The sequence below is a fragment of the Caloenas nicobarica genome, chromosome 2, assembly GCF_036013445.1.
Source record: "Caloenas nicobarica isolate bCalNic1 chromosome 2, bCalNic1.hap1, whole genome shotgun sequence".
Classification (NCBI taxonomy): Eukaryota; Metazoa; Chordata; class Aves; order Columbiformes; family Columbidae; genus Caloenas; species Caloenas nicobarica.
In genome coordinates, this window is record NC_088246.1 from 16,338,240 (window position 1) to 16,362,381 (window position 24,142).

Sequence of the window (24,142 nt, forward strand, 5' to 3'; positions counted from 1 at the left end):
TCGGACCACCCACCCACGAGGGTGGCAGGACACGGCCAGGAAAACATCCCCAGTCCCCACCTGGCCTTCTCTTTGCTGGGCTTTCCTTTTTCTCCACCTTCTCTCACTCCATCACAGATTTTGTGTGTTAATGTGCCCCATTTTGATTTTTCAGTCCACTCTGAGAGGCAGCAGTTCAGCCCTCTTCTTGATCAAGTCTCACTTTATTTTCACAGGAATTTTTGTTTCCTTCTTAGAAATCATACCCGCTGTCTCCGGCTCATGTTTTTTCTGTTGGTCCCTGCTCCTGCAACTCAAAGAAATCCTCCTTTTTTTTTTTCTTTTTTTTTTTTTTTTCCTGCTGCCTCTTGCACCTTATGCTGAAAGGCATATTTAGATTAGAAGAGCTGTGGAAGCTTGTGCTTTTTAAGTTTCAGCAATGCTCTGGTCTTGGCAGATTTCAGTGATGTTGTAACAGATTAATCTATTGCCCGGGAAACAGAAGCACCCCACCTGCGTCCTGCCCTGCCCTCGGCGGTGACACGCACTTGGACTCGGCTGGGTTTGCTGTAATTATTCCTTCGATATGTCTCTCTGGGCTTGTTATTTATCCCGTGTAAGATCCACTTTTACCTTTTTATTTCTGACACTGACCACATCTCTCCTGCTGTGCCCTCTCCCTTACTCTTATGTCAGCAGATCATTCCAGTTCATTTCTTAGCAAAAATTATGTATCTTCATAAGTCTCTACCATCATGCTTCTCTTTCCAGTCAAAAGAAAACAGAGGTGAAATGAAACTAGATTACCTTGGGTGTTTTCCTCTGCATATATGTAATGTCATTCTGAAGAGCACTTCAAAAAAGTTACAGAAGGGCTTGTGATGACTAATACAATGCAGTCAAGCATTTAGCACCATGCTCATTTAATAATCTGTCATAGGAAAGAAATTACCATGATATCAAGAAAATTTATCAAAATCCCCCCAAAACTAACCATCCTGACATCAAGATATCAGTTGATCGTTTCAGTCACTCGCTGCCACATAACCTGGGTTATAGGCAGCAAGTCCACGTCGGAGCCCTTTTCTTCATTGGAAGCAGTGGTTTGCCACACCATTCGTGAAGGACAACCCAGTCCAAGAGCTTTGCTCCAGCGATATTTGATATTGAAAGTTTCAAAGGAATATCTAAGCTTCACTTGCATGAAATAAGGCAATTTTTTCCTGCCTCTACCTGGCAACGAAGTTATATGCTTAAGGAGAAAGGTTGCCTCTTGTGTAGTTTTACAGTCCATAGCATAACTGCAGGTACAGATGTTGTTAGTAGTACATGAACTCTATGCTACTGGTTTGACTGTTGAAAAAAACCACTAAAGCCTTATCTGAGTGGAAAGTTTTCCCTTGTCCCTGTGGTTTTGGGTGCTGTCTGTCCTTCATCTTACTCCATTTCCCCACATAGTGTGAGACAGAGGTGAGCCGGGCACGTTCTGCCGTGCCTGCAGCACAGGAAAAGCATTTTTACTTCATCGTTCACAAGCAGGGTGGTGAGGAGTCAGCTGAACCTGTATCGGGAATCACAGTGATTTTATATGCCATAACTCCAGAGGAGAAACACATGCTGCAGCAAGTACAGGGTCTAAAATAATAGACACTAGGGGGAAATAAAAGCATGTCAGTGGGTGGACTGATAAACCCACACAGCCAAATCCTGAGAGGCCTTAAGCCCTCACAAGCAACTCCTGTTAGCTTCAAGAGGACTTCAGGTGCTCATCTGCCCTCAGGATCTGACTGCAAGGCTTTTACTTAATGAAAAAGTCTCCACTGACTGGGTGGAGAGCGAAAGGTTTTTGAGCAAAACAAAATTGTTTTCCTGGATTTGTGGAGCAGGCAGCATGGGTCAGGGTTTGTAACAGCAGTACCTCTTCCCCTGGAAACGGCTCCTGCTGTTGGGAATACATTGCTGCTCCTGGACTCCCTACAGTGAAACAGTGCATAAAACGGGGAACAGAAAGAGCCGCCGTCAGAAGGGCTCATACGTAGCAGTTGCCTGTGTGGCTCTCTGGAGGGAGGAAAATCTCTTAATTCATACAGTTTTGGACTCATGACTCTTCTACAAGCTGCATATTGTACAAAACAAAACTTATATTTAAACAAAAGAGACTTCTTTTTTTCCGCATGGTGTGGAGGGATTCCCATATGACTCTTCCTAGAGATGCAAAGTGATTGCTAATAAAACAGTGCTCGTGCATTCCACAAGGGCCAAATCTTTACCATGAGACTGTCTTAATGTTATTACTAGTATTATTTAAAGACACTGAACAGAAGTGCACTAACTCGGAGTATTATTTTCAGTAGTTCCAACAATGTCTGCAGCACACCTGTTCTCCATGGTCATTTCAAGCAAGCTCCGGCTCTGTTGTTATTGGCTCCATATCAAGAGTCAGCAAAGCAAAAAATTTTTCACTTAAGCCCAGACTTACTGTTCTCCTGTCAGCTTCCCTGTAATGTATTACTTCACCATGTCCTTTGACCTCTTGAATTTCTTTGTAGAGAAATGTAATTAATTGTGAGCCACAGCTTAGCTCCATGGGTTCAAAACAGTTTCACGTGTTTACTCAAAACATTAACTTTTTTCCTTCTTTTTTAATTTCCAGGCAGAAAAGGTGATGAGGGTTAAACAAAGCATCGCTCCTTCCAAGAGCTCCAAACCCCAGCAGGGCTGGAAGGAGCTGATTGGAGGGAGGAGGGCAGAAGGGGTGGACAAGAGGGTTTCTCAGGCAGACCCCAGCAGCCAGAGCTGTGCCTGGGAGCTCAGGTGCAGGAAGGAATGAGGGACATCTCTACTGCGCAAACAGCCTCAGCCTCAGGGCAATCAAAAGGTAAAGGAGATGATGTTCTAGAAAAAACAAGAACAAAATTATGGTCATTGAATACATAACTACCTAAGCTGTTAAAGACGTAGGGGTATGATTCTGCAGCCCTGTAAGAAGCTCTCAGGATGGACAGGATGGACAGCTCTCAGGATGCGGGATGGACAGTGTGGTCCGAGATTCCACCGAGAGAGCCATGAGGGACCAGCCATGGTGTGCAGCACCAGGCAGCCCTGTAAGCTCATGGAATGGGTGTCTGGCAGCAGCAAATCTGTCGCCTGGGGTTCAGTGCCCAGCCCTTGCCCTCAAGCAGAGGGTTGTGAGCAGGAGACCCAAGACCAAGCTTGCAATGCAATAACCTTCAATCTATACTGTGCAACTGAGCTGTGAACACTATCATGAGTTCCTGTGCTGGCCTGGGGTGCTGGCAGCTGAGGGCTGGGGCAAGGCCGCTGCATCCGAGCTGCTGACTTTCCTTCTCTTAGCACCATGGGGGTGTAGGTGATGGTGGACCTCTGCAGATCTTTCTGTGTTTTGAGGGAATATAATAAGCTATTGCTGCCAAAGTAATGTCATCACTTGCTCTTCTTGTGCAGGCTCCCTAGTGGGGAGAACTCACCTAATACAGTGATGTCCCAGGGAGCCAGGTCAACACCAGTATCTTTGCTTCTCACTGGGAAATCAGGACACAGAGGAGGTGTTCAAGTGACCCGCCACTTTCCTTATTTGCACATTGATTCATGAGTATTCTCATAGAACTGCTGACAAATCTCATCACTGGAGGAAGGTCTTATTTACTCATCACACTAATAGCACGTCCGTAGCAACTCTATGATACTGTAGAAATCCCGCTTCATTTATGGATTATTTTCAGAAGACTCAAGGTGTTTCTAGACACCCTGAAGGATGCAGTTAATCTGCTTTCTGCATCCTCCTTCTGCTGCAGAATCGTTTCTTGTGTTGCACGACATGGTCACAGCCCATCTGACCACAGCTGATGCAAATCCAAGATGTGGGTGCTGTAAATCCTGCAGGAATTTTCTTAGGAAATGGAAGAGGGAGGGCAGTCGTATGTAGATACAGGAATAAACAAAAAAATCCTCATAAAGCTTCAGCACATTTCTATTTTTCAGGCACCTAGAGCCATCCAGCACGATAAGCAACCAATAACTGGAGAGAGAGATACTCAGTAATAATTAGAGATGCACTTGGGTTTATATTTTGAAAGAGATGTGAAGTTTTTAGTCCTTATGAATTTAGCAGAAGCCTCTGAGCTGATACTCCACAGAAAGCCTCATAAACCTTTGCAAGACGAGCCAATACCTTTGAAGTCAATGACGACATTGCCACACTAAGAGCTTTAAAGAGCTATGTTGGCTCTTAGGTTGCTGAAAGACCATCTACTTTGTACCACTCAGGTTCTTTGAACTAACACCACTCCCCAAGCTTACAGCACCTGACGCATCTGCCATCAAGCCTCTTTGCTGCTTTCTTACCACTTTTCCCAAGCAATCTCTCCTATAAATTCATTTTTTAATTGACTTTAGTTGGAAAAAAAATCTGGCTCCATAAGAAACTCAATGTGTAACTTTGCAAGAATGTGATACAGTCTCCGGTCACTGGAGATCCGTGTCTCTATATCCTTTTACTTTAATTCCATTTCCTCAATGTAGTCCTGAAAACACTCTTGCATGGAAACTAACAGGAAAAAGGTCTAGATTGAATATCAAGAAAAGTGCAAAACTAGTTGGAAAACAGACAGTGTTTTCTTTTGTTGCTGTTGGTGGGTTGTTTTATTTGGGGTTGTTTTGTTTTGTTTTGGTTTTGGGTTTGTTATGTTTTGGTTTGTTTGTTTGTTTTGGTTTGTTTGTTTGTTTTGGTTTGGTTTTTTAAATCAAAATTTCATTGTCATATTGGGAAGATTAAGTAATATTCCAACAAGGTTTGTCATAAATCTGGTGCAGAGTAGGGAAAGGCAGAGGACAAACGTTACTATAAAGACCAAATATGGCATGTAACACTGCGCATCAGCTAAGAAAACACAAAATCTCACAGCACAACTCTGATCTAATTGTGAGACATTCGACAGCTGAATGCCAGAAAGTTCTTTGCAGCTTACTTAATGGTGTGATGGAGCACCAAAATGTCAGGGTGACGCCTTGAGTCTACGGCATGAACCAAACACTTAATGCATGACGCCTCCCAGAAGGAGGCTACAGTAACCTGTAGAAGTTTGTGTGCCCAGGAGTGCTCTTGCCCTTGGTTGCTTTCTGTGCACACCATGAGAAGTAGAGTGCTCAGCCCTGGACACCAGACTAAATCCCAGTGCTCCCTGGCTGCTGCACACCAGCCACCACACTGCCCCAGTAACCTGACGGGCAAACCCAGTACTGAACCAAGCTTCGAGGCCACATCACATCTGGTCCTTAGTGGGAGTGGAATAACAACTAGTTCTGGAGTAACTGGTTGTAGCCAGGGATCAGGAGAAGCAGCTCAGAAGGCAGCAAACAACGTGTACGTTTTTTTTTTTTTAATCTAAGAACTGTCTGCTAAACATCCAAATCATTATGATATCTAATAGGAAGGGAAACCAATAGTAATTTATCTGAAGCGTTATGGTCTTCTGAGTAAACTAATTCTCCCTGCCTCTTAAGCACAAGTCCCTACAGCCAAAGCAGACTGGCTACTCTTTTAGTATCCAAACTAAGATAAATGATCCTCTTGTCCATGAGTCATCTATACCATTTCCAATATGAAGACAAGGTTTGAATTCAAATTGATCCTGAAAAGCCCAAAGGAACAGACAGAAATCAAATAGATGACAGTAAAAAGCACTTAAGAAAGAAATGCCAAATGCAAAAGTCCCCAACAAACAAGCCCAACCTGTGGCACCTGCCAGGCAGCAGAGTGCAGAGAGAGACCCACAGCCTTTAGAGATCCAGAAACTGGGGTAGCTCTTGGTCTTGTCTACCCACAATGCAAGAAAAGGCAAATTTCATCCCCAGACACACCTGCAAGAGTCTTTTATGTAAGACACGGAAGAAATTATTGTGTTCTACTTGGCACTGGTGCAGTTTCAGCTGGAGTTTGGTGTCCGGTTCTCAGCACCATGCTTTAAGGAAAATGGGAGTTGGACAAGGTCCAAAGGAGCTCATATGAAAGACAAAAGGGTTAGAAAATGCAACCTGAGACAAAAGGGTGATAGAGTGGGTGTCTTCTGTGCGGAAATGGGAAGATGAGGGAAACCCCAAAACACTTAATTGTCAGGCAGAAATCTGACTTCTTTCTGCCTGTTATAAACTGGTGATGGGAAGTGTGATGTCTTCCGCTCTCTGCTGTTGTTTGGTGGGCTTGATACAGCAGGCCTGTTTTTGCAGTGCAAATTTAGACCACCTGTTAGAGCATTTTCAGGACTTCAATATGTCCTTAGAGGAACCAGACTTTCCTCAGATCAAAATCCCTCATGATTCCCCTCAGGATCCAGTTTTGTGGCCGGCATTCATTACGAACAACTGCTTTTGAACACATCCAGTTGTCTGGGAGATCGTATAGCTTAGTCCTATGATTTAGCTGAGACAAGCTCTGGGACATGATAGCTCTTACTGCACAGCATCAGTCTTCCTAGTGACTTCTTGGTCTAGGAAACACAATCTGGGTACACAGGGCTTGAGTCATTTCCAATATGGGCATCTCCTGTGGTGCACCTGCCAGGGCTGGCAGGTATGAGACAGAACCTACAGAAGACCTGCATGTTTCTGGAACAGTAGTTGGACTCAGGTGGCATTTCCAAGAGGAAAATGGCAACTAGCCTGTGCTCAAGCAGCTGAACTGTGCCCGCTGCCCAAGGAGGGCAAGCAGCATCGGAACAGCAGTGTGTTCATTAAATCACATATAACAGGGGCGCTCAGTGTGTGGATAAAGAATTACACCATGCCACAGTGACACCACTGGGCAGGGCGTGGGGTTTCTGTCCATCCTACCGCAGAGGCTCCCAAACTGAAGCCTGGAGCATCCACAAGCACAACTTGTCCAAGGACCAACTGTAACGTGGTGCCCAGCAGGGCTGGCAGCGCAGTGCACATGTGGAAGCCAAGGAAGGTGGCAGGACAAGGGGGCTGGCTGGGATAGCAGCTATGTCCCCAGCACGTCGCTGCAGCCTCATACCCCCGCAGGCACTGCCTCCCCTGCCCTTGCTGGAGCCATCACTCCCAAACCCACTGCTTACCCAGGGTACGGAGCTGGCACAGACCCACATTGACCCCAGATCCTGTTTCTGGGCCATGCTGACCACGAGTGCAATCATGCACACTTCCTTCCAGATTTATGCAGAAAGCATTCACCCCACATGCATTTCCACTGTATTTCAGGCCTTGTGTAGTGTTGGCAGAAGTGGATGGATTTTGCCCAGAATACACAATTTAGTGCTAATTATCTCTTCCTGCTGGGCTTCAGAGCACAGAGCTTTCAGCTCAAGAACAACAGCTACAAGAGCTAATGGATTGCTCTGTTACCAGGAAGCAAACCCTTTGCAGAGTGTGGAAGATCCTGCTCCACTGCAGGTCCCAGGGAAACTCTGGAACAATAGGAGGATGGAATTTGTTAACTCTTCAGGGAAGGAGAGACCATGGCCAGCATAATAATTGCCTTCCGCTGGTACTGCTGGGGGGGAACACCCCAACACAAAAGAGCATCTCACCACTCCCAAGGCACAGCAAATTATGTTGTAAAAGTAAAAGAAGAAAACTTTCCTCATTGGGTCAGTGAGAGGCCATAGAAGAGAAAAGGAAGGAAAAACTGTGGCTGAGATTCATTCCCTTCCGTGTCACATACAGTAAAAATCCATATTTTCTGCTCTCATTTAGGGTGAGTGTATAGTACATGGATTAAACTGTTGCTTTCTGAATCCCATTTCTCACATGCATTTATCTCACATCTAGGCTGGCCTGTGGCCTCTCTGCTAGGGCTCCACTGACAAACCACTTCTTTATGGGTGATGATACTCCCTGAGATGAGAAAGAGCTTCGCACCACTCTGCTGGCAATTCAGCATATGGGAGTCACACTTGAAGCCAATAATAATTTAATTCACCTGCACTGGCACTTAACCATCCAGCAGTAACCACTGCAGAGGTGCTCTCTGCACAGCTAATTTAGAAGCTTTATAGACCTACATGTGGTGATCATTGATTCTAGCACTGACATGTTACCTGAAGGAGAGCCCAAAGCACCTACTAGCATAGTGAGTATTTTGGCTGGTGGTGACCACATCTGAGCTTCTCTTTCAAATGCAGTTTTTTAGGTGTATGTAGATGCTCACCTACTTGAATATCCATACAAGTGTAAGAAATAAAATACTGAAATATAGAGCAGATGCTTCAGTACCTTGGACTAGATCCATTATTGACACAGGACCAACATTACACCCTTCTCAGAGACACTTTCTCACTTGCTCATATGGTGCACAGATGTAGGCTGCTGGCAGCTATCTCTAAGGCAATGAGGGCAACTTCCAGATTTCCAGCTACCCTCTGTCTCCATTTCTTGTGCAAGATTCTGGACAGTATATTCTGGTTTGGGTCTCTGTGGTTATCACACTAAACTAACCTCCCTGTTGTTGTATTTGACTCCCTCTTGAAAACAGGGCAAGGGAAACACCGCTGGATGAATGGAACAACACTCAGCAATGGAGGCAAGGGATGATGTCCAGCCCCAGCAGCGTTACCGCAGGCCACTGAGACAATTCTGTGACCTGACTGCCAACCTGCAGAGGTTTTAGTGGCAGCTTTTCTGGCAAGCCTGTTACTACCAGTAGCAAAGGTCTCCACGGTGTCAAATCGCAACTACCAACAGCAAAAAGCAAAAGGCTGTAAGGACTTGAGAATCCTTCTTCATGATTCAGTTGAGGAAACAGCTGGACATCACCTGACACCCCTTTGCTGAGGTGGTCGCGAGCATCCTCCATCACGTTCAGATGCAGTTGCATGTCTCTAGAACAAGCTGTCCAGCAGTGGCTGACTGGGAAACACCCAAAGAAAAAAAGAGAACTACCAGGTTGATTTCATGGAAGATTTTCATCTGTGAAACAAAGGTAAATAATTCAGCTGCTTTATGACTGGTGGTTTTACTGTGAATTATTGCACAACAATGCTGAACCATGACAGTTTTATCTGGCTATAATGCTTCTCCTTAGCTCATTGCATCTCAGAGAGGTTGGCTATGAAGAACAAAAGCCTTTCAGGATGCAGTCTGCATGCACATGGACCCTTCCAGCTCAACCGCAGTGATAAGTGTGTGAAATACATATCGAAGTCATTCTTCATAATGTTTTGCCTCATAACATTTCAAATTGAAGACAGACACTTTTACAAATAAACATTGAGGTAATTGTATTAATAAACATAAAGCAAAACTGTATATTTTAGCCAAAAAAAAGGCAGAACGTACTCTTCCTATCCTGCATGTGTACAGCCCCAGTTTCCAGCATGAGCAGGTCCATGGGGGACCAGTGTGGGCAGCTGCTGCAGAGGAAATGAAAGCAACTGGACACCCCATCCCCAAGCCCCTGGGAGCCCCAGCCTCAGGCCTGCAGAGGCCCATGTCTCCCATGTCCCTGCCTGGTTGGCCTCTCCCTACTTCTGGCACATTTTTAACAGGGTTTGCTGTGCTCCTTTTCTGTCCAGGTGGTCTCTATCTTAGTACTGTCCCAAGAGACAGGAGACACACGACCTCAGCAAACCTGCTGCCCACTTTGTCCAGTATAAAAAGGAGTTGTGGCAATACTCATCTTTGAAAGAAAAGCATTGATTTGCCTCTTCTCATGTAATACTGGTTCTCCACCAACACCTTCCCCTTCCATCTCCTCAAAGGGCAAGATGCTTGTTTTCTTTCCCTTCCATCTTTTTTTTTCTTTGGTTGTAAATGTTGAGCAGGCCCAGAGATGTATGTCTGCTTTTGTGACATGTCTTCAAGCCCAGTGCCCTGGGTGTGCTGCAACCATGGCAGAGTTGTATTGCCTGTGTGAGTTTTAACTTGATGCACCAAAAGTGCAGGAAAGCCATGGCCGCTCTTCCCTTCAGGGATCTGAGCAGCGAGTGCAGGACAGCCCATATTTCACAGGGCATCTGGGGACAGAACACCAGGCGACCTCCATTCTGCAGGTGATGCTCCAACCCCATCCGCAGCTCTGCTCTCCTAGAGCTCATACGCTTCCCCAGCTTGGCATTGCTGAAATTAGATCCCACAGCATGCCTGTGGATAATGATTTATATTTGTATTTCCTCTAAAGATAGGGAAATTGGAGCAGAGACAAGGATTTTTTTCCTGCTGTAGAGATGTTTCAGTTGTTTTCATCCTTGAATCTGATGTTTGTGATCTGGGATTTCTGCCTCCCACCCCACTTATTCCTGCACTGGGGTAGGATGTGGGCACCTGGCTGGCCCCTGTGGGCGGCTCTGCCACCTGGCTTTGACAGAAAGGGACAATGTAAGGCGGGAAGACCCCCTCTGATCCCTACAAAAAATATGTTGGGTTTTTTATTCAGTAGGGCAGTGCACAACTCACCTGGAGGCAGGGGGAATGAGGATGACCTTTGGGAAGTTTTTGGAAGCTTTTCTGACCATCAGCAGAGAGCTATAAAAGCATTTGTGTGGGGTCAGCTCTGAAAACACTGCAGGGGTTTTGTATGGAGACTGGGTGAAAACCAATGAGGCAATGGACATTGATGCATTTCTTTTTCATTGTCATGGCTGGTAGAACCAGCTGGTTTATTTATTTGCTGACATGACATAGATAGCAAAAGCTAGGTCTAATGTAAGTGCCTGTAACAGCACTTGGCCCCTCCAGCAGGCACCCAGAGGTTCGGGCTGCCCGGGCATCCAGGGCCACCCCAGTGCCACTGGGTCTGTTCTTCTTTCCTGCCCAACGCAACAAGCTGAAGGACACCTAGTTTTTGAGAGATCCCAAAATCTCATGAGGCGCCTGACCTGCTGGCTGTGCCCAGAGCCCATGTCATGAGGACTGATGATTTCTGCCCCTTATGAAACGCAGGCACGGCCAGTGTTTTCTTCTAAAGATTGGGTGGAGGAGGTACCTGTCCCTTATCAAGCAGCTTGTGGTGAAACACTTGCCAAGGGTGCTGTGTTGTGCTCAGGTTGGTGCTTCTTATCTCCTATTCCATAATGGTGGCTGAATGTGCATGGGCATCTCTTCTGCCAAGGGACTGGTCTTCATATGGGATCAGAGACAGGTTCCCTCTGGTGCCTGTGCTTGTTTATATGTCTCCTTTCCCCATATTCTCCTTTCACCCAGGTCCTGAAATACTGTCTAAAAATGAAAACATCCCCAGTAAAAGGAAAGGGAGTGCCCCAGCCCTGCTCTGAAATAGCCTGTGTCCACTGGGTCACAGTTTTCAGTCACTGAAGTAATGATGGGTGGATTAAATAGGATATCGGGTTCCTCCTGCTGACATGAATAATTTTACCATTTGGACATGGGCAGGATTGGGGTTCGAAGTAGCGCAGTGAGCCCTGCCCAGCTCATGTCAAGGACAACGCAGATTCTCAGGGAGAAACCTGTGTTTTGGAGCACGCGTGGACAGGACCCAAGTGCATCCCTGAGCTGAGGCACTGCCAGCTGATTTGCATCACATTTTGGTGCACCCAGTTTTCCATTTGTGCTGTGTAGCTTCCCAAGAGAAATCCTTGGACTTTATTCCAGGGTCAGACCCTCAAGTCCTTTCTCATGCCTAGCCCGTAGTCTCAGCGTGATGACATCCTGCTGCCAGTGGCTCATTTGTAAGCAAGGGAAAAACCAGCCCATTCTAATTTTGAATATGCTAAATGACTAATAGGGCTAATTGTGGCCTCTGCTACTGTAACAGCTTGAAAGTGAAAAAGAGGTATTGACGCAATAGGGCAAAGGACGTTTTCCAACTCTGGCAATAACTCAGCGGCCCTGTGCCGAGAAGGCGCCGTGCTGCCAGCAGCCCACTCTCGCTGGGGTCTTGCTCGCCATTGTAATTTACTTTGGTTTTTGGCCATCAGTATGATCTTAAATACCATCACTTTTGGCTTCATTCTGGCACATACCAGAACATACAGAAACCCTGTGATGGATAAAGCAAACCCAGAAGAGTAGAATACTTGTAATCCAGCCTCTACTTGTTATTTTTACCAAAAGCAGCAGAATGCAGAGCACAGACATCGGAGTGGGGAAACACTGTTTTAAGTCAACCAGCACAGGAGGTTGTTCGTAGCTCAAAACTAAAGAAATCTGCTTGCATCATAAAAAAAAAAAAAAAAAAGTTTTTAGTAATAGCTTGGAAGTCTGTGCAGCCACATACACAGGGAACAAAGAAGTTAGTTCACACAACACTATTTACACTGCATTTCAGGGTAACAAATGTCAGTGCAGAACCAAGAGCAGAGCAAACCCAGTAGTCTGGGTTTAACTGTGAGCTGTTACTGCTACAGATTGCAATGAGAGCCTCTTTCCTAAATTGTTTCCCACTATTGATATTTGGGCATGTGTCTTCGCCAAATAAACTCTGCACAGGTTGTTGCTCTTTGGCAAACCAGCTTTAAATTCAAGTGGAGAACATTTCAGGAGGGCAACATCAAAGGCGTTAAGAAGACGATGAATCTTATCAGTAAGCACAAAACATGTTCGAAAAGCAGTTCAGCCAGATCCACTTGCAGGACCAAACTGGTCCCCCTGAGCTAATTCTTACTTTCAGCAGTTGTACATGAAACTGTGGCCCTCAGAAGCACCAGCCTGGCACCGCTGTCCTCCGGAGGCAGGGCTGCTCCGGGCAACCCAGGCTGTAGCTGAGCACATGCTCAGCACCTGCTTTACGCCAGGGTAAAAGGAGCAACCCCACACCCCAACCATCCTTTCTCTTGCTCTGGCAAAAGCTTTTGTGTTACTCAGTGAACTGATCCAGCTGAAAAATAGCCCAGGAAAAATGACTGGTTACTTGTTAACTGGATCAGTCCTGGTGGGGCTGTACCAGCCTGGGAGAGGGCAGAGGATGAACCAGATCCTCCCTTCCAGCAGCAGCAGCACTCGCTAATACTGACTGCAATGACTGGTGAACAGCAGGCTTGGTGTTTGGAAATAGAGTTCTTGAGAGGTTTAAACATCTGCTTTTGGGCATTCCCAGACGTCCACCTGCATCAGTGTGCTGACTAATCCATCAGAGCCCACAGACCGTGTCTTCCTTCACCTGTATTGCTGGGGGAGTGTGGTGAAACAGGCTTAAACCCACTTAAACCATTTGGACTGAGCTGCACACTGGTGCAGGAATAACATGGACATAATCCTGGATTACCCTGTTACAGCACTCATGAGGGACATATGAAACTTGTGCTCAGCTTTTCCATCTAAAGGAGGAGGTTCAAAGGCAGAATGCTTTGTTCTGGCCCTCTTGGAAGACACAGACTCCATTATGGGTGAGTTCTACTTTGCGTGACAGAATTTCATATTTGCTTGGCTGGAGAGTAAACAAATAAATATGATTCTTAGCCTGTGACAGAGATGAGGGTGTCAGTCCTGTTGGCAGTGGCCCATGTAAATAATGGCCAGACACTGTATTTAGTACCATGATTCAAGTTTCCTTTTTAAAGGGAGTGCAATAGTCAACTACTAATTAGAAATTCATACTTACTTTTGTGTATTTTTTCTGTTCTCTTTTGTCCTCTCAAATAACAGCACTAACAAGAGAGCAACCAAACTAATGAAACCCTATATCACCTTCCCTACCTTTTTTGGCTAGACAAGCAGTGGCACATGCTATAAATGGTTCAAAACTGCACTTAGGATAGGAAGGGATTGAATAATATCTGCCTTTGCCTAGTGAGGATGTTAGTTTGGTCCTTTGCCCTAGACAGCTAAGCTTCCCAAGTCATGCAAGGACTTCACATCTTTGACACATCATCTTTTCTGTCAAAGTTGGCCAGGAATAGCCATTAGGACAAAATATATTGTAAGACAAGAGAAGGGAACACGTAGCACAGGCTCACAAATGCCACTGCTTAGGAGACCAAGACCAAAACCAAGATAGGTGGTTATAATATATTAATAACAAGGGAATAGTATTTTGAAAGGATACTTAATTTATTGCTGCCATTTCCACTAAGAAATACATCATTATCCCAAATTCAGAGCACCCCAGAGATTATACAGCAGCATTCTTCCACCTCTTAACACCGCCAGTCATTCGGCAGAGCATCGCCGTGTGCTGCAGGACACTGCTGGCAACACGGAGCTTTTTGAGGGAGCTCTGCTTTCCACAAGGAGACCCGGGCCCTGCATGTACTCAGCAAACTCCACATCGGGTAACACCACATGTCTAAACGCCTAAGTAGGAAAGTGGGCAAAACACACTTCAGAGGCTACAGAAGACAGCTCATTTAGTAGAATTACAGTAGAAGCTAATTTGTGAAATATGAAGGCATTAACCATGAGAAATCCCACAGAAATTTAAAATTTCTGCTTAGACAGAAGTATATGATGAGATCATAGTTCAATGGTCTGGTTGACTGCATAAGCGAGTTCTGCTATGACAATGAAGCTCGGCTGCCTCCTGTTTTGATGTGTTCAAATGCTTGTTTTTCCAGCAGTAGACAGTCACTGAAGCACAACCATGACGTGAGATTAACCTTATTTACCTACAGCAGTCACAAGGGGTGCACGCAGGTTTGGGTGGATTTGGCCTATGGTGCAAAACTGAGAGCAGCTGGGTGGAAAAGAGGTAGCAGGAGGAGCAGAAAATGAACCTGAACAGCACTTTTCAATATACAGTTTAAAAAATCAAGAACTTAAATGGTCTTCAACATGTACATGGTTTTGGTCATGAAATATTTGCATTTTTGGCATCAAATACTCCAGATATTTTCAATTAGTTTTAAATACAGTGAGCTAAACAGATTCAGGTTTCCCTGAACTAAATGCATTCCCATTATCAGAGAGCAAGCAAATCAGCACTGCCATTCTTTACACAGAGATGGCAGGGCCACAGTTAGGAACGAGATTAAATGCTCTAATAAACTACAGTGAAACATTATTTAAGTTTTTGTTTTCCTTAACATTGAAACCATCGGATTATTCTAACTGCAAAGGAGAAAAGACAGATCCTACAATGGTATTGCTTACAGAAATAATCACCAATTGAGCAATTTCTGTAAAGAAGAATTATTCATACATGGAACAATTTGCTGCAGTGAGGTGGGTTTTCCCCTCCAGTCCCCTGGGGGTGACAGCTGGAGCCCCCACTGGGGAGCCATCAGGACCCAGACAACACGTCCCTGATGGGTGGCCTTCACAAAAAAAACCTGCGAGGAGCAAGATGATGTATTGGGCCAGCAGGTGCCATAGAGAATCAGCGAAGCTTTTATTCTTTCCACTCCCTAAGAGCCGCCCTCAGAACCCGAACTGTCCCCAGACCAACAGCACACCCAGCGCTGTGCCCATAGCAGGAGCCCTGCGTCAGCCCACGCAGGGGGCAACAGGACTAAAACATTACTACTTCCTGCGAACAGCTCTGCAAGTAAATTGCCGGTGGCAACCAACCACTGAGCCAAACGTCCCACCAGCCCTTTTTTGGCATCTGCTGGCCCCAAGTAAGATGCTTTTATTGTATGCAAAGTCTGAGTCTTTGCTGCTCGAGCTGAAAGAACAGGCCTCGTGACTGCAGTGTAAGAGGACAAGCTTCTCATGCAGTGGAGCTGCTAAAGTGTGAGGCCGCTGTAAGTAACAGAAATGCTTCATTTGCCATATTGCTTCAGAATAAAATGCATGGTAAAGTAAAAGGCAGGTGGCTCGGCCACGTTAGAGACCTTGGTTCTCTTCCCGAGTCTGTCTGAATAACCTTGTGCAACATATATTAATATTCATAAATTCTTTTTTTTTTTTTTTTTCCCCTCTTCTAAGCCAAGAAAACTGGCCTCATAATCAGGATTGGGAAAGACACAGAAATGGTGATAACACTCATCACAAGCGTAAATGCCAGAGTTCCTTGTTCCTTAGTTTATAAAGGGCCTCTCACTAAGCTTCAGGAAGTTTTAAGAGCACCTGACATAACAGATTGTCTTAAAGACCAGAATGCCAATACAAAGAACCCTGATTAAAAAGATTTTTAAAAAGATTCTAAAGACAATGTCATGTTTTGGGGAACATGAGCCACTACTCTCAAGAATTTATAATTTAGACTGAGGGCTGGCTGTTCTCCACCCTCAGGTGATGCAGGCCGGCAGCTCCTCCAAAGCATGGCTGCTGGCTCCTGCCAGAGGAATTCTTTGGAGCTGTCTAAATAGGGGAAAAAAAAGGTGACTCGAGGTCAACTTAGTCAGCTTGTCTTGATTGAAGCCCCTGTTATCACTGCAACCACAGCTGAGATCGTTTGACCTGGTCAGCAGTAACCATGACCACTTCAAACCCTGGCTAGCTGTTAGCAGCAGCTGCCCGTGGAAAGGTGCTGCTGGCGGCACAACCAGCTCCACCCACCAGAAAGGTTAAACTTTCCTCCTCCTCACTTGAACACTTACTGCTCACAAGCACTGCAAATGAAGTATGTGTAAGTGAGAGAGCTCTTCAGCTCCTGGTTTGGAGGAGACCAGTGACAGCATGACATCCAGCCTGAGCAAAAGAAATCGAGGACTACTGTCCACATAAGTGGTTTCCCGTTATTGGCTTGATTTGTTTGAGGAATGGAAAAAAATTCCAAGTACTCTTTTTGTGTATAGTGATATGACCTTAGAAACGTGTTGGAAGCCCTTGCTGTTCTCATAACTTTGCATGAGTTTCCAATGAACTTATTTCTTGAACAATTTGGTCCAGCTATGAAAAATTTGGTCCAACGGGTTTTATTCTTGCACACTCAAAAGAATGCAAAATGCTTCCTCTATACCTGTGCAATAGCTTACCTGTCATTAAAAATTTAGAAAGTTTCCCAGAATTCAAGGGTTCCAGTGATATTAATCAACAGTCTGTAGGATGTGGCCTAGAGAAAGAGCTCCTGAGCAGTCAGGGATGGAAACAGGACCCAGTCATACAAAGTATAGTCAGACTTGTGGTCTGTGTTTGGGCCCAGAATATGCTAAAAGTGAGCAGACTTTCCAGGTAAAAGAGGAACAGAAACTCATGGGGAACAACACGAACTTAGTGTAGGTGTGTTTCAGGTTTTTTATGGTTTAACTCATTTGTTCCCTTAATTCCTGAATTAACACGCAATGCAAATCTTATGATTATTACACAAACCCTAGTCCACACAAAGATGAGCAAAACCCAAGGACAGTCCCCAGTACAGAAAGGTTAAAATCTAAAAGCAGAATCAGAGAACTGGAGACTCACCAGAAAACCAAAGGAAAGACCAAAATGGCCTACTCAATATGTATAAAGATTGCTTCTCATTGTCCTCATAATTTTTAAAGATCTTTTTTGGGATCTGCTAGGGTAGAGGTACAGCCTCAGAGGACCTTCCATAGTTGTAGATTAATCCTACATGACTTTAACACTCCGCATGCCACTAGGACAAACTTTGCCATGAAAGTGCTCTTGACATCAGTACATTTCATGCTTAATCCCAACTCTCAGTTTATTTTCTAGTTACAGTTTAAAAGAAGAGCAGATTATTTTTTTTTTCATCAAGCAATGACATAGATCATAATATATTGTTTCCCCTAGAGACAACCTATATACAATGTGTATGACAGGCATAATAAACACAGTTAAGACTGTGTGACAGATTAGTGACCAGAGGTCATGAAAGAAGAGAGAGATAAAACAGAAGTTGTAAATATTTGCTCACTTCTGAGAGTTACTTTAATCATCAATGCTTTTGTATTCATTTTTTTTTGTGAAAACCAAACTGTGTGAATATCATTAGAACAACAGTCCAAGAAGAAAATGAAGACTAAATGATAAAATACAGACACAAAAGATACTCTATTATTGAATTTCCATTATGAAATTTAGAGATTATTCTAAGTAACAAATCAACAAGCTGTTCTGCCAAGGAAAGAGAAAAAAAACCCAACAACTTTTGTATTTAAGTACCAGAACGTGAATTGCACAACATAAAACCTTTATCTGAGCAAGTATTTGTGCGCAGACTTATAAGTTGACAGCAAATAAATTAAAAAGAACACACTTCCATGAGGTGCTCAGGACAGCACAGATCAAGCTCTTTCCTCCGCTGCTCACAACCCATCCTCCACCTTCACTACAGCCTCCACGAGCAAAACTGACTTTCCTCATCCTCTAATGGTCTTCTGTACACTAGAAAGTATTTTCGTTTCTCCACTATAGATTTCTATGTTGCTTTGTAGTGTGAACTCCTGATCTTTTGTTGCTTTGATGATAAAAGCCCCAATGTAGCATTTTGCAGTGGCAAAAACTGTGCTTTTAGTAGTGTCATATTTTCTCTCTGGTAAATGGCTTTGCTTTCAAATTGCCACTCAGGCTGGTGGCCACCGCCATCCCAGGCACACTTTGCCAGCACAAATATCACTAAAGTGCTGCTTGTACAGACAGTGACTGGGGGTTTACCTGTAATAATCGCATTAGAATAATTTTACCCAAGAGTATGAACACAACGCTTGGTGCCGATTTAAGAAATTTTTACTCAATCTGTCTGAAGAATAGTGCCTTTTAGGGTAACTACATTGTATTCTGTCTTGATATGCCATGGTGCATTCTACTAAAGTTCAAGATAGCTATTGAAACACACTGACACTCTGAGATTAGCCAAACTAACAAAATTTCCCGATTTCTTTTTTTAGTATCCAATAATGTATGTGATTATTTCAAGCTCATACATACACTACTGCTGAGCATTGCTATATTACCAATTACACATCTGGATAAGCTGCTCCAGACAACTAGCAAGTAGACAGTGATGTGGCTATGCAGAATTTGAGAGAATGTCACCAGAATCACCACTGGGATGCTATATGAATACTACTAAAAGAGGAGACGGCAGTTACTTCAACATATTTTCTATTTTTCTTTGTAGCCTTAAGTCCCTTTTTCTGCTTCTGTTTGCTGAGGACCTCAGAAGTGTATTCCCCATCCCAGGGCAAGACACTTAATATTTACTTCTTCTGTAACATTCTCCCTGCAGTTATTCTGCAATTTTTTTCCTATTCTCAAATTACCTGGTAAGAGAGGACATACCATTGTCACAAATTTGCGGCTGTAACCGTGCTTTTGAAACACAGAAATTATTTATACTCTGGAGTCATAAAATGAATCAGAAGCAGAACCAAACCCAGAACATCAGGCTCAGCTCAGCGCTCTGTCCCATGCTGCATTCAAAGGCCACTTTTCTCTTTGCCAGCCTTAGCTGGTGCCCGTCCACCATCGCGTTTGCTCGCCCAGGATGAGCCAGGCGTGGTGAGCATGGGGGAGCAGCAGGCACAGACAACAGCCTGGGCACATGGGGCGACTGATGCGCCTCACATCTCCTGCCTGAAGAAGAGGTCACACGACAGTGAAGTTTTGTTAAAACTACATCCCATTTTTAATGCTCTTTCCAACTATTATTTATCTTGAAAGGACAGAATATGAAGGCTTTACACTTTTGCTTGCACTTTCATGTGTGAAACTTACTTGCCTTGAAACTGCCTTGCCATTAACCTACAGCGAAGGTCCCCGTGGCCGCAGCTGGGCTGCCCCGGTACCTGGGTGGCCAGAGCAGACGGAGCCTGTGCCCGGAATGTCCCTGCGCCGCGCCAGCTCCACGCCAGCTCGCGGCTGGGGACAAAGCCTCCGCAGTGCCTCTTTGTGCCAGCTGCCTTCATTCTGCCAAACAAAGATGCATCGCAGTTTTTGTGTTTTTCAAATGGATAATAAACAATGTTATAAGGTCACAAACATCAGAGCCATCTCTGAGCTTTACAGATGCAAAATTCAATACACCGATCCATTTTGAAGAGAAAAAAATGTTAATAATGGTTTCATAGTCTAAGTAATGGATATAAATTTTCTCCCCCAAACTGATGAAATTTTCAGAATCAAAACTGCTCAGACTTTGCTCTCTGTCCAAGCATAGGTTACTCCTGCTTCATTTCAAGTTCTGGAAACTGAAGTTACTGACCTTTCACGTGCAGCTGTCACTTCCATGAGTAACCTTGGGTTTATTAAAATTCTTTGCTCTACTACTAAGGAGAGCAAAATATTTCCATCACATTCTCAACAAATGTCTCACTGGGTTTATTACTATAGGCAAGTAAGATGTTCCTGGATTATGAAAACTGTGAAAAATCTTAAAATAGTTCCAAAAAGGTGCATTTCATTACCTAGAACAGAGCAGAGTCTGTTTTACCTGCGAGAAATCCTGAACTACCTGATCGATCCTGTTATGATAAGAATTACGAGGCAACATTATTGATGCAATATAAATGGTTATTTTTTTCAAAACCGCTTTCTCATATTTACCTCAATGATATAATACTGAGTTAGGAGCTTACTCCACTTAAAAATGCAATATTTGTTATATTGTACAACAAACTATAGACAAAGTAAGACAATATACGGGATAATTCTTTTATGTGTATCAACATTGAGATAGTATGATTCAGAATTATTCAAAACTGAGATATGCCTATATAAAATAACTTACATGATAGTTGTGTAAAAAAAAATCAAAAATTAATAACTGAAATCTCCTTTTGGGGATCATTAAAGAACAGAACTTTGCTTGAAGAACAGTCTCTAAACTTTGCTTAAACTGCAAAACACTGTAAAGATGTATATGTAATACAACTTTCAAACCTTCATACCTAGATGACTGAAATTATATATATCCGTAATGTTGATGCCGTATCTTTGGAAAGTTCAACAGCAATATATGCATCAAGCTTTGCACGAGCTTGTTGCTAAATCAAGAAAACGGTTACAGACTTACTTCCTTGAAAAGCAGTCTTATTGAAAGAGAGGATTAAACTGCATATTAGATAAAGGAGGAAAAAAAAAAAAATCACAAAACCAGACGGTTCATTTTGAAAACTCAGTTCTACTAACATTTGTAAAATTAATAAACTCATGTAGCAATCCCTTTGCCTGCACGCAGTCAACCCTTTCACTGAGTTTCAACACTGAAGCAGGAACCATGTCCGAATAACATCTTACAGAAATAATTTAAAACCATTTTCTAAATTACCAGAATAATGACAGTAAGTCAGACTTGTTGACGCATTTTATTGTGAGATGGGGAGTCTGGTAAAAAACTAGAAAATGACCATGATGTAACAAGGAACTTAAAAATGAAGTTTTGGATTTGTAACATACATACATGAATACAGGAACAAATTGGCACAAAAATGTTAAACATTGTTCCCAACACTGTTTATAAGATTATTCTATTTTGGCTTACTAAGGAAATGAGAGTTTTATGGTTAGACTAATCTCTTAATAAAACTGCAGAGCATCATGCTATTAGTCACACAGTGAATTTCAAAATTTAAGAGCTTTATATTAAAAACTGGGTAAAGGTAAAATGAATTGATTGCAATTGTAAAATTAATACATTCCCATTTTAATTCTTCTGTTCTACAGTCCAAGGCAAGTATAAATGTTAACATAACACTGTTAAATCAAATCTCAATGCAAGAGAACCGATTGCATCTCTACTTTAAATCTTATCAACTTTCCAAATTTTCATACTAAAATATATTATTGTATTAATACAAACTACAGTATTATACACTACACTGTGTAATAAATAAAGAAATATAAAAATAAGACACATAAATATAAAAGTTTTCTAAAACTAAAAAGGTACATATGTCAGTAAGAAGGGTATTAATACTGCCAGGTTTGAAGACATACAGTACAAAATGTTGCACAGATCTATAAACTAAAAGAAATAAAATAATACTGATAGGTAAAAATCAGCTAACATTGTTAATAAATGGGGTCCATAATAACTAACATTTGAAAATACTTATGAGCCAAATAACATGTCATGTATGTGTCTGAAATTAAAATAAACCAATAAAGCAGATTAGAAAATTTCCCTTGTAATTATTGTAGAGAAATTCTGCAAGTCAGGTATTAACCCAAAATACCACCAAATAATTAAATAATGAAATATACCAGTGTTCTTACTTCTCTGATGGCTGAGTGTTTTTTCCCCATGATTAGTTTAGAAGTTTGATACAAATCAACAAATGCTAGTTATTGTAGGCCACGCATTGGATAAAGGCTGCTCAAAGCCTTTATAATACTGATAAATGGCACTTACAGCACACAGGTCTTGCATAAGGCCAAAGGAGATACAAAACTTCATATCATATCCTTCATATCGTTACTACATACTCAAAACACAAATACAAACACTGATTTTGACGACTTTGCTGTCCTTACCAGTATTAACACTGTTAGTCCCTGCAATCAGAACTCAACGACAATCTTTTCAACTACGTTTTTAATCACATGAGTAAGAAACTTCAGTTCTTCTATCACCTGCTTTCTTAAGGCTAACAATACACTTTAAATGAGAATATGCTCTACTACAACATCTAAAGTCATAAACTGCTACCTTCTAGGTTGAATTTACAAAGGTAGCCAAGCACTGTTTGCAACTGCATTACAGGTTTCTGCAAAAGGGAATTTTGTAGTGCAGAAGTTCTCACATTTTAAAACATAAGAAAACACTGAAGTGGATTTAGGAAATGTTTTACCATTAAAAAAAAAAAAAAATCATATAAATCTCTCCCAATTGTACAGCTTAAAAATTAATCAACTTAAGAATGAAAATTAATACTGATAAAACAAACGATGCCAGATGCTTGTCTAATAAATCAGGTTTCCTACAACCTGTTAAATCTTTGCTTCCAGAGTCACTGTATTTTTCTAATCTGCTTCATGTTATAAACTTGTTGCTAACTTTGAAAACTGTGTGAAAAATTACTAAGTTTGAGGTTCAGGCACACCTGGATTTCTTTTTTTTTTTTTTTTTCCTTTTTTTTATATATATATTTTTTTTACACAGTAGTGAACAGAAATCGCAGTATGCAGGCTACTGCGTTTCCATGAAAAGCATGTATAATATAGAACGAACTTCATTACCAACTTTTTTCCTTATAGAAAAAACTATCATTTAAGCTTTATTTGTTTTTTTCTTCTGACACCTGCCCATTATTCTGTATAACTTCTGGTTCTGCATTGCTTGCTTGATTTACAACTTCATCATTCTTGTTACCTTCAGTTTTCCCTTCTTCTTCTTCTTCTTCATCATCCTCTGCTTCTTGTAGTTTTCTACATTCTTTTTCTTCCTGAAGTCCTTCTACCTCTTTTTCTTCCTCCTCCTCTTCCTCCTTTTCACTGTCTTCCTCTTCTTCCCTGGTGAGACTCTCCCTCTCATCCGAGTCGATCTGCGATGGAGACGCCCTGGCACCAGCGTGCTCACTGCTGAGGACCTCCTGGCCCGTCTCCTCCTGCTCGGTGCCGTCACGCTCTTCTGCCTCTCTTTTGCAATAGGAGTAGCGATGATTCATGTGTTGAGAGTAAGATCCCGAGTGTGAAAACCGCTTTCCGCATTTGTCACATTGGTAGGGTTTTTCCCCAGAATGTAGTCGCATGTGTTCAATCAAATGGTGTTTGTGTTTAAAAGCTTTTTTACAGATTCCACACTCATGAGGTCTTTTACCTACAAAATAAAGAACAAACAATTGGACATCTTGCAGCTGAAGTTTTAAAAATGTATACTGTTGTTTTCACTGCAAAATACATATTACCAACAAATAAGAACAATATTTAATGAGATGTTCTACTCCACATACTCTCAACCTGGGTTTCTCACCTGAGCCCAAAGGGTGCAAGGGTATATTGTCACAATTACAGGAGTAATTTCTAAGTTCTTCAGGAAAACTGAACACAGAATGACAAGCAGATTCTCAGATGTAACTTTTAACACAAAAAAGGTGCTAATCTAGTATATAAGAAAAGGAAACATTTTTCTTGCATTAAACATTATTTTTACTCACAACCATTTTAACCTTCTATATCGATGGAAATTTACAATCAGCTAAGCTTTTATGTTCGTTTTTCTGTATTAAGTCCTTCTTCCATGTTATAGGTAAAAGGAAAACCATTCTAAAATCTAGGTTGGCACAGGTAAGTGCCTCATGTACAAAACCTGCTGACTACATGTATATTAACAAAAAAAATCTGCTTTGTTTCACTTTGTTCTCTTTTTGCCCTGTTTTCTATCTTTTTACTTGGTTGCCTTGTTTTTAGCATTTCTAAGCATGAGCTTAGTAATGTCATTTGGATTTCAACACTCAATGTTGTCACG

The 24,142-nt window shown here is 42.5% G+C and overlaps 1 protein-coding gene across 2 annotated transcripts in view; it reads right to left on the reverse strand.

Annotated features, from left to right (window-relative positions):
* Window positions 1-21,022: 21,022 nt before the first annotated feature.
* The window catches only part of ZEB1 (zinc finger E-box binding homeobox 1), a 122,363-nt gene continuing 119,243 nt past the window's right edge, over window positions 21,023-24,142 (reverse strand). For both annotated transcript variants that reach the window (XM_065629731.1, XM_065629732.1), the window contains exon 9: window positions 21,023-23,494. In XM_065629731.1, the coding sequence (XP_065485803.1) occupies window positions 22,953-23,494 (542 nt within the window). In that variant the 3' untranslated portion in view covers window positions 21,023-22,952. The remainder of the gene's footprint in view (window positions 23,495-24,142) is intronic.